This window comes from Trachymyrmex septentrionalis, unplaced genomic scaffold (assembly GCF_001594115.1).
Source record: "Trachymyrmex septentrionalis isolate Tsep2-gDNA-1 unplaced genomic scaffold, Tsep1.0 scaffold14, whole genome shotgun sequence".
NCBI lineage: Eukaryota > Metazoa > Arthropoda > Insecta > Hymenoptera > Formicidae > Trachymyrmex > Trachymyrmex septentrionalis.
The window spans coordinates 183818-195398 of NW_017304543.1; the positions used below are offsets into that span (position 1 = coordinate 183818).

General features: G+C 26.1%; 1 protein-coding gene across 1 annotated transcript in view; it reads right to left on the bottom strand.

The window, feature by feature from the left end:
- Positions 1-538: 538 nt before the first annotated feature.
- LOC108745389 overlaps positions 539-11581 on the bottom strand; it is a 13132-nt gene continuing 2089 nt past the window's right edge. The window contains 8 exon segments of the mRNA XM_018481527.1: positions 539-709; positions 891-1101; positions 1334-1666; positions 2711-2924; positions 6538-6697; positions 6898-7108; positions 7316-7651; positions 8113-8500. Of these exon segments, the coding sequence (XP_018337029.1) occupies positions 539-709; positions 891-1101; positions 1334-1666; positions 2711-2924; positions 6538-6697; positions 6898-7108; positions 7316-7651; positions 8113-8500 (2024 nt within the window).

The following is an 11581-nucleotide window of genomic DNA, read 5'->3' on the forward strand; positions in this document are numbered from 1 at the left end:
TATAATAAAGTATCAATAAACAATTTTAACGCAATAAATATTTGTAATCTAAGGAGGGATAATAGAAATTAAATAGAAATATCTCGGAAAAGTTTGTAACAAAATTTTTATAATTTGAATATGTCTATTGTTAATATAAATTTCTTGTAATATCATTTTAATTTTGTTTTTTGTCCTAAGCATATATACCTGTTTTATTACCTTTTCTTATACTATAAATCAAAGTACATGCTAATGTAAGCATGTATTTCCGCAAATATTTGATATATTGTTTAAAAATAACTTAGTAATATATATACAATATATATCAACGATATGTTAATATATTTATTCAATATATTTTTTAACTGATTTTTTAACATACTTTGTATATCGCTTTATAAAACGGTAACATTTTCTATTAATTCTGTAAAGAGTGCTTTAATAAGTTGTAAGCTGAATACGATGATTTAAGTAACTGTAAAAAGATTTTAAGTATTTAATATTACTTGATATTTATATTAAATTTATATTTATAAATCTAAATTCATTTTTATAATTAAATAATACTGACAGACACAAATGAATCAAGACTCAATGTAATAATAACCGCGCTATTAAATTCAATAGGAACCATTGAGCGTCTCATGATTAGCAGCAGAGCTTTTTTATTCTTATTATCAAACACGTGCCACTTCATGTTGTATATGCTGTTTGCTACTCCAATGCTCTATATGTAAATATTGCCCATTAAAAAAGATATATCACGTATTATATAATAATATTTCTTTTTCTTTTTTTCAATTTTTTAAGTTTATTTTTTTAAAGTTCTAATAGTAATAAACGAAAAATATAATTTATTTTTTATATCTATATATAAGATAATATGTGTATTTATATAAATTATATACCTTTAATTTGAGTTCATTTCCAAACCAGCAATAGAGAAAGATCTGTGATAACATGCAGGCCGTATACATTATCAGAGTAACAAGACTTCCATTGATCATTACGATAGAAATAGAAGCCAATTTGTATAAATTAGCACACACCACTAGCATGCTTACTGTGAACTGGAGAGCAATTATCTTCGCAAACCTGCGATTTACTATTTGCGCGTATCTAACATTAAATAAAGAAAGACAAAGAATTTTATTCTTTATATATAACTTTTAAAGCCATTTATCAATCTTATCGATCATCTTTCATAACATTTTTTATAAAATAAATAATTGTAATAATTTTCGAACTCCTTTGAGATGAGAATTTCGCAGAAGAGAACGTACAAATAGACAAGTTTGCGTGTAATGATTATATTCCAAATATTTTAAATAAAATTGTTTTAAAAACTAACTCATATATACGATCATGGTGACGAATACAGTTGTAGAGACTATGTTGGTCATATGAGATTTTTAACCGGTATTCCAGAATCTCAAGCTGACAGCAAATCTCTTGCAGGAGTCCGGATATCAGGCTATCACAGGCAACGTTTACAATCGCACAGATTGACATACCTATTATTTGGTGAGTGAATACGAAAAAAAATATAATGGGTGATGTGTAGTCAAATGGCACCCATGCTTTGAATGTCAAATTTCTTTTCATAAAATCCATGAAGATAGCATTTAAAATTATGCATATGACTGTTACCTGCACAAGGCCGTAATAGCACAATGCATATTTCCTATAAAATATATTTTTTATGAAAATATTCTAATGTCTATGAAAAATTGTTGTCTATTTGTTCTGAAAGCGTTTGCTTATATATTATTCATATTGTTATATTTTTACGAATTATATTACTATTTATATCTATGTTGTTTGTGACATATTGATAAATTAGAAGCATTCTGCTGTAAATTATTAATATTTCACGAACAATATGATATAAAAATATAATAAAATTAATATAATTCGGAAGAATATGCTCGTAATAATGGAGCATTAAAATAATTGTATTCAGAAAATGATCAAATTATGTTAAACATAATACATATAAGGGAGATTCGCTGAATGTGTACTACTTAAGCAATTTTTTTATTGTATGTTCCATTTCATACTGATTTGTACACAAATAAACATTGGAAATTGTAGCTTGATGTTTCTTATTGTTTATTATTACATGTTTAAATTTTTAATATATAAATTTGTTATGTCGTTTTGAAACATATTGCATATTTCAATACGCAGGAGACCGTGGCACCCTATAATTCTGCTTTGCATGAAAAGTCAGACCCTTCTAGGCAAAGGAAGAGGTGGGTGGGATGGACCTCGCTTTGCATGAAAAGTCCTTACAAAATTATATTCTATTTATATAACATATTCTATTGTTAATTTTGTAACGAACGATGTTCAAAACCTGTTGGAGGTCACTCTCGGCCATGACTGTTCCATATTTTTGTTAATAAATGTTTTTATATTAAATAATAATGTAAAATATTGATGAGGTAACAATTGAGGCAAACAATACACATTCAACAACTCTCCCGTACATATGTACATTATGTTAATTGTATTAACTAAATAAAATATATAAATATGATTACATTCTCTGAAATACTGTTATAACGCATTTGATAACGCAATGATGGAGCTAAAACATTCTGATTAATCAGAAATTATTATTAATTATAATATAAATTTATATTATTAATTATAATATAAATTTTTTTATTGAATTATGACTGTGTTGCACTTTATGTTTGTATAATTCAAGAATAATACTTACCTTATTATTTTGTCATATTTTTGTCGAATTATTACTTCACATGATTCCGACGGTTTAAAAGGTTCCTCCTTAAGAACATTGACTATCGTTACAACATGTTCTTTAATTATCCACATAGTAACTATTTTATAAGTCGCGATAAATACCGCCAATGTCATATATATATTATCGCTTATTTCATCAAAATTGTTAATATTTAATACAATGTTCATAACTTGCGATAGTGTAAATGTACTTGCTATGCAAATCAGTAATATTCTATAACTGTTATATATTATATATTTTGACTGCGATGTCCATGTAAGCGGTTGCCAGCATCCGCAGACCGTACAAAGTACAAGTGTAAACTGCAGCACGATCATTCGAATTTTTTAAAGTTTAATCTTGTCTACACTTTAATTACTATAACAGTGTTATGTCTACTCATAATTCCAATATTATACATGTAAAATGAAAAGAAGTAAAGTTAAAATTGCATATAAGATTTAAAAAGAAAGTGTTATATATACGTATGTACATGTGTGTGTGTGTGTGTGTGTGTGTGTGTGTGTGTGCGCGCGCGCGCGCGCGCGTGTGTAATACAATACTTTCTGTATACATACATATCAAATAAAATATTTTTTTCTGACATTTTTTAAATATAAAATTTAACTTCACTTAAATAAAGATTTCAAAATTATTTAAAAAAAGGGTATACATCCAGAAAGCTTAAATATGTATCTATTTTTTACGGATTTGTTTTTTGCGAAAACTGTTAACTTTACTCAAGCAGGATTTTAATCAATACACATATATCAGCGTAAAACTTTTAGTTAAAAATATTAACAAAGAGCGCTGGCACAACTCACTAATATGTAGGACAATGTAATATGGATGAAGGATATTAGCTAAAACTCTGTTTTAAAGTAAATAATTTTCGTAAAAGAATTTATGAAAGAAATTGGCATTTTTTTCTTTTTGGTTTATCCTCCACTCCTAATTTAAACGTTTAATATCAGACATTAAGTAAAAAAATTTCTCTTAATATTTCCAAATAAATCGTACAATGTTATTATAAAAATGTATAAAAAAATAATTTTAAAATAAACATAATATATAATTCCACAATTCCATTTTTTGAAGTATAAATTTACAATATATGCTATACTTATATATGTTAATACTTACAAAATATGATTAATTCTCACAATTAATTACTTAACATCACATTAAAAGTATTACTGTAAATTTCTTAAAAAGCAATTAATATTATTTAATTATAGACAAATTAACGGAAAAAATTATATGACTAAATCATATTCACGTGCCAAATAGGATGAATAAATTGTACGAGAGAGCGAAATACACCCGAAATGTGTATAGACTCTCGATAACACTTTCTGACAATACACAGTACTTACTGATTGTCCGCCAAACTTTTTTTATCTGTCTCTATTATTATTGTAATACCGATCTTGCAACGGCGCGAAATATTATATATTTCCATGAGACAACATGTAGATAAACTGCAATTCTTTCATATAATGGAGTAAATATTGTAAATGATATTTCCATAAGGTAGAAGGCAAAATAGAGATATAAGTTAATATACTCTTTCTTCGAAGATTTATCAATATAAAATATGAAGTATAAATTGCTTCTATGAAGTATGCATGCGTCACTTATAGTATGTACATTTGATAAAAAAATATTTTTTTTTTACTGTCGCTAGCCAGTGCTTCACATGCTATCACGTGCTGCACATGTCATTACATTTTACATATCGATTTCTATTCATTTGCGATGGCCAGTGAAACATAAATGTCGGAGAAGCAGTGAATTATACTAGAAGCTAGGCTAACAGTGACGTAATATATTTTACGAAAACTCTTTTTATAACATGTTGATAGTTATCGCAACAATTAAAACAATATTGTACAAAAATTTTTGATGCAAAAAGTGTGAGTGTTAATACATGCTTAACATTAATTGCACAACGACCTTAATTATTAATTCATCCAATCATATATACATGTAAAACATTAAGAAAAATACAAAAAATAAAACATTGCATAAATTGCAAGGCTTGTTAGCACAAAAGACAATTCGCATTTTGTTCTATTTATATATTTATGGCAAAAGAAACAATGGAAAATAAGTAAGGTTATATTTATATACTTTTATTGTATAGACAATCATTTTTTAAAATATTAAAAATTACCTACATTTTGATTTATTCCATTGCGCGTGCACACGTTCTTTTATTATAACTATTATTTAATATTTCTTGACAATTTTATAATATTTAATCTTGAAAATTTGTTATTAACCTTAATTATCTGATTGCTATCATTAGCGATGTACGATTAATATAAATTTAACATGTATTTATTATTAATAACACTTTTTAATCTTGTGCTACGTCATATATGTGATGTAAATAAAATATGACAAAACATGAATATGACGTTAAGTATCTAAACATAGAATTAATATCAAACTTAATGAATTGTTTATTTACTCCATAAAAAAAAAAATAAGTTTCTCATACAAATCGTTACGAAAATACCGAGATTTATTAGCATAATGTCTGCGCTGATAAATTTGATTGGTATTGCAAATAGATATAAATGATAATAATTAAAATTTTTTTCCTGAGGATGTCCGTATGTCCTTAAACACCCTAAGGATATCCCCTGGATGTATCCTAGATAAAGTGTGCTATTAAAGTACGTATCAATTTTTTTCTTTTTGTAACGGTATAATCTTGATTTTTTCAGACAATTTGATAATTATGAAAGAACTAAAATTATTTTCAGCTTGATTTCATTACCAGAAATAATAAAGATATAAATAGAAGCTACAATGTCTTCCATATAAAAAACAGTATTGAATGATTCAAAAGCCATTTGAATTAAATTGAAGCACATTCAGAATCAATTTAAAGAGACTATTGGATCTGTCTTTTTTGTGCTTTTATAGTACTAAAATGAAAATATAGTGCACCATTAAAAAAAAAGAGATAACTTTAATATAAACTTAAAAAATTTAGAAAATGAAACTTCTTTTGTATATTTCCAGATTTTATATAAAAAAATTATAAAGATAGTGTATTTATGCTTTCTTTGTATATTCTATGTTTAGCAGTATTTCAAATACCATTTATATAGAAACATTTTCTATACATATATGCGAGTAGAAAAATAGCTTTAATTTTTAAATGAGAAAAATGCTGAAAATATTAATAGTTATTCGAAATAGTTATAATAAAATGTTTTTATCGTAATATATTTATTTGCAAGCATTTTTTACAGTTGCAATATTATTTATTACAATAAAATATCAATCAACAATTTTAATGTAGCCTATAAATATTTATAATCCAAAGAGAAATAATAAAAATTGAATAATAGAAATAGCGGAACAGTTTATTAACATTATTCATTTGGATAGAATATGTATTTTTACTATAATATAAATTCCTTGTAATATTATTTTAATTTTGTTTCTCATTTTAACATTTTTTTCTTGCACATCACAAATAAAATACGTATATAAATGCTTCCGCAAACATTTCATATTGTGTAAAAATAAATTAGATAGTATTAATGATATATTTATATTATTGATATTAATTAATATGTATATAATTTATCTTTAATGTACCTATGTGTCGATTCGTGGAATATGAAAGACAATTTCTGTTTATCAATCTTGCTGAGCGCGTTTTAATATATTGTAAGCCGAATACGATGTTTTAAGCAACTGTAAAAAAATTGTTAATGCATTTCATATTATTTAAAACATTTATAAAAGAAATTAAACGTATTTTTATTATCAACTAATACTGACAGTTACAAACGAGTCAAGATTTAATGTAATGACAATCGCGCTCTTAAATTCAATGGGAATCATTGAACGTCTCATAATTAACAGAAGAGATTTTTTACTTTTGTTATCAAGCTCCTTCCACTTTATATTGTATATGCTGTTTGCTACTTTGGTACTCTGTAAGTAAACGTTTTAAGCATTGCGTATTATTAAAAATGATGAACCATGTATTATGTAATAATATTTCTTTTTAATTTTGAATCTGTATACACTAAAGTTCTAGTAGTTACAAAAAAAAAAGTTACAAAAGATTAAAAAATAATTTATTTTTTTATATATAAATATAAGATCATAATATATGTAGATAAATTATGTACTCTTAATTTGAGTTCATTTCCAAACCAACAATAGAGGAAGATCTGTGATAACATGCAGGCCGTATATAGTACTAGTGTTACAAGGCTTCCATTAATCATCAGAAGAGAAATAGCAGCCAATTTATATAAATTAGCACACACTACTAGCATGCTTACTGTGAACTGGAGAGCAATTATTTTCGCAAACCTGCGATTTATTACATGAGCGTATCTACGATTAAATAAAAAATTTTAATCACTCCAAAAATCATTTATCATCGAGTATCTTTCATGACATTCTTTGTTAGATAAACGATTTAATAATTTCCGAATTATTTTAAGATGAGAATTTCCAAAGAACATACGTGTACAAACAATTTTGACACAGAGTGATTACATTGCAAATTTTTGAAATAACAGAGTGGTTTTAAAAACTAACTCATATATACGATTGTGGTGACGTACACAATCGCGAAGAATATGTTTTTCGTGTAAGATTTTCGTCAATCGGTATTCCAGAATCTCAAGCTGACAGCAAATCTCTTGCAGGAGTCCGGATATCAGGCTATCACAGGCAACGTTTACAGCCGCACAGATTGACATACCTATCATTTGGTGAGTAAATATCAACAAAAATATAATAGGTAATGTATAGTCGAATGGCACCCATGCTTTGTATGTCAAGTTTCCTTCTATAAAATCCATAAAGATAGCATTTAAAATTATGCATATGACTGTTACTTGGACGAGGCCATAATACCATACTGCGTATTTCCTATAAAATGTATTTCTTATAAAAATATTTTCTAATTCAGCTATAAAAAATTGTTACATCCACTTGTTTTTGAAAAGTTTATTTAATACTCTTATTGCACTATTTTTCTTAAATTATATTACTATTTACATGTGTATTTGTGGAATATTGATGGAATATTGATGGCATTGGAAGAATGCTTATAAATCATTAATATCCCACAAATAACACAGATAATAATTAAAACATTCAATAATTATGTTCAGAAAATAATCATATTGTGCTAAACACTATATATGTATATTGTCTTAAAATTAATTAATTTAGATATTTAAAATATTAATTTCATAAACATTCTATATTGCTATGATGTATTTAATAACACAATACAATAATGGAGTTAAAATATTCTGATTATTCAGAAACTGATTATTAAATTATAACTGATAAATTTACTTGTGTAATTTGAGAATAATACTTACTTTATCATTTTGTCATATTTTTGTCGAATTATTTCTTCGCATGATTCCGACGGTTTGAAAGGTTTTTCCGTAAGAACATTGATTATCGTTATGATGTGTTCCTTAATTATCCACATAGTAGTTATTTTATAAGTTGCGATGAATACCGTCAACGTCATATATATATTATCGCTTATTTCGTCAAAGTTGTTAATATTTAGTATAATATTCACAACTTGCGATATTGTAAATGTACACAACAGACAAATTAACAATATTCTATAACTGTTATACATTATATATTTAAATAGCGATGTCCATGTAAGCGGCTGCCAGCATCCGCTGACTGCGCAGAGTGTAAGTGTAAATTCCAGCACGATCATTCAAACTTTTTAAAATTTAATTTTGCCTATACGTGAATTACTCATAGTATTATATCTATATTTATATCTATTTGTACGTTCAATATCATATACATTTAAAATAAAAAAAAATAAAAAATAAAATTTTTTTCAGTCAAATATTTTATATAAAGCTTAATTTCATTTAAATAGACTTTAAAATTGAATTACTTAAGTGTTCAATTGTCATTGACATTGTGCAGGTAAAAACATTTGTACTAATAAGTTGTCTTTAAATAAATTAAATTTTGATATATAAAAAAGCTATAATTTTAAAATAAACATAATATAATTATACAATTCTATTTTGTAATATATAAAACTTATAAATTCATAATATTTGTTATACTTAAGTGATCAATTCTCACTTGACATATCATATAAAAAATGTATTGCAAATATCTTAACAAATAATACTATTTAAACAGTTCGTAAAAAAATTGTATGGTCACATCATATTCATACTTCAAATAGCAATAGACAAATTTTACAAGAGATCGGAATACATCCAGAACGTCTATAGCCTCACAACCCTACTTTGTGGTATTGTAAAGTACTCGTTCAGTACACCCCTTTTTGTGTCTCTATTATTACCGTAATACCCATTTTGCGCGGAATATTATTTTCATGAGGAAGATATAGATAAGCTACAATATTTGTCACGCGATGGAGTAAATAACATTTCCACAGGATAAAAGCAATGTGGCTTTTAAAGGTTTATCAATATAGAACACCAGGTGTAAGGAATCTCTATGAAATATTCATCACTTCTTGTATTTTTGATCAAAAATGTATTTTTGATTATTGTTACTATCCAATGTTTGACATGTAACATCACGTACCTCATCGATTTCTATTCATAGCATAACAAACATCGGAGAGAAAGTGAAGTATAGAAACTAGTCTAACAGTGATGTAATAATTTCTACGATATTAAGCTTTTTATGTATATATTACGATAATCGTAGCAATTAAAACAACATTTATAAGAATTTTCGATGATATATGCAAAGAAAAACATGGGTGTTAATGTATGCTTATTGTAGTTAACGTGAATTGTAACGACATTTTATCAATCTAATAAAATGATATCGGCTCTGATTGGTTCATGACTTAAGACTGTATTTAAGACAGTTTTAAATATAAGAATCAATTATAAATATCAATCTATAACTCCTACATATAATGTCATTTGATGATAAATAATCTTTATGACAAAATTGCATTCTATATATGCCATAACTTCGTAGAACAATGATACACAGTTACGAGTGTAAAAATATAAATAAAATCTTTATATTCTTATTAGTAAATCGATATGTTACGAATTATTTCTCTGGTTATACTTACATGTCGCTTTAGTATATGTATTGATTAATAATATTATAAAATATTTTATTACTATACGAGAAAGAATTCTTCATATATATATATAATATTTAATGAATCAAAAACTATGTTTTGCCTCGATAAAATTTTAATAAAATAGATAATACCACGGATAATATATCCTATATAAGACATTGTCATTAAGAACTTTGTTACATATCGATTTATGTACCGCGTCCTACATAAATGAGAGAAAATATTATTTTGTTTCTCTATAAGCCCAGATCTATTCAATCAATATCAAAATTACTTATTATATAAAAGACGAATCTTTTCATTTAAACATATAAGTATACATATTAGTATACATAGTGTTATGTTCGTGTTTTGCCGACGCCCGTGGTGTAGCGAAGAGCACGCGTTGCGGAGACGATTAAGCATTCGTCTGTCTAACAAGATCATCAGATTTAGATGTGAGCTGTCGATGCGTACGGACGTACTCTTGATTGCTCCATCTAACATCTTCCGCGGTGTTCTGTATTCTGTATTAATAAACGTTTCTTGTTCTTTTTCTTAACATTCATATTGTTCATTTCGGTGGTTCGGGGGTGCGTGTGCGCGTCCGCGAGCGCAACCTCGTAAATCCGTCGCGCGGACATATTAACAATATAATTTACATATTTGCATATTTAATCGAGTTAATGATTTCTGTTCATCATCAATCATTCTTGTCAAAAATAATGTGATTTAATATTATGTGAAAATATATCAAAACATTTTTCCAAAGAGTATCAAGTAAGTGTAATATTAAAAATGCAATTTAATATTTCAAAGACATTAGACAAAAGGTTAATTACATATGTATAACATGTTTTATTAATAGTTACATAGACAGCACGCAATACACGCATGTCTAAAAACGAGACATAAGGCATCTTATCGTGTTCATGCGTGTTATCTGTTTAATAACTATAAATATAATATATTACATATGTATATGTTATTGTACATATGTAATTAACATATGTTTTAAGTCTTGATTTAGATTTTTTGTTGTCTAAATAGATATTGATCAATTATGCACAAGAAAAAAGATGAAACTAAACGTCACAAACATAGAGATACAAACGTTTACAATAGTTGTATTTGTTTGTATAACTTTATTGTAAATAATCATTTTCCGTAATTTATTTATATTTAGCTCATTCCATCGCTCATTGCTCGCATTTCTCTAATGTATTAACTTCTCTACTAATGTATTATTTAATGTACTTTTACAATTTTATAACATTTTCTTTCAAAAATTTGTTATTAGCATTAATTAATGAATTACTGTCATCCTTGATGTGTTAATAATATATAATAAATTCAATATATATTTATTATTAATAATTTTTAATTTTGTGGCTATTTTACTATTTCTGCGACTGTATCATTACATTAAAAAGAGAATATGACGTTTTAAGCACCTAAATACTTATATAATTAATGACAAATTTATTCAGCAAATCATATGTGCATTACATTCAAAGAATAAGTTCTTCATACAAACCTTTACAAAAGAGTCAAGATTCACCGGCATAATATCTGCGCTGGTAAATTCAATTGGTATCGTAGCACGATTCATGATCATTAAGAGTCCTTTCTTTATATTATTGCTGAACATAGTCCATTCCATATTATAAATACTATTATATAATTGAAGGCTCTATAAATAAAGTTATAATATAATTATAATTATATATATATATATATATATA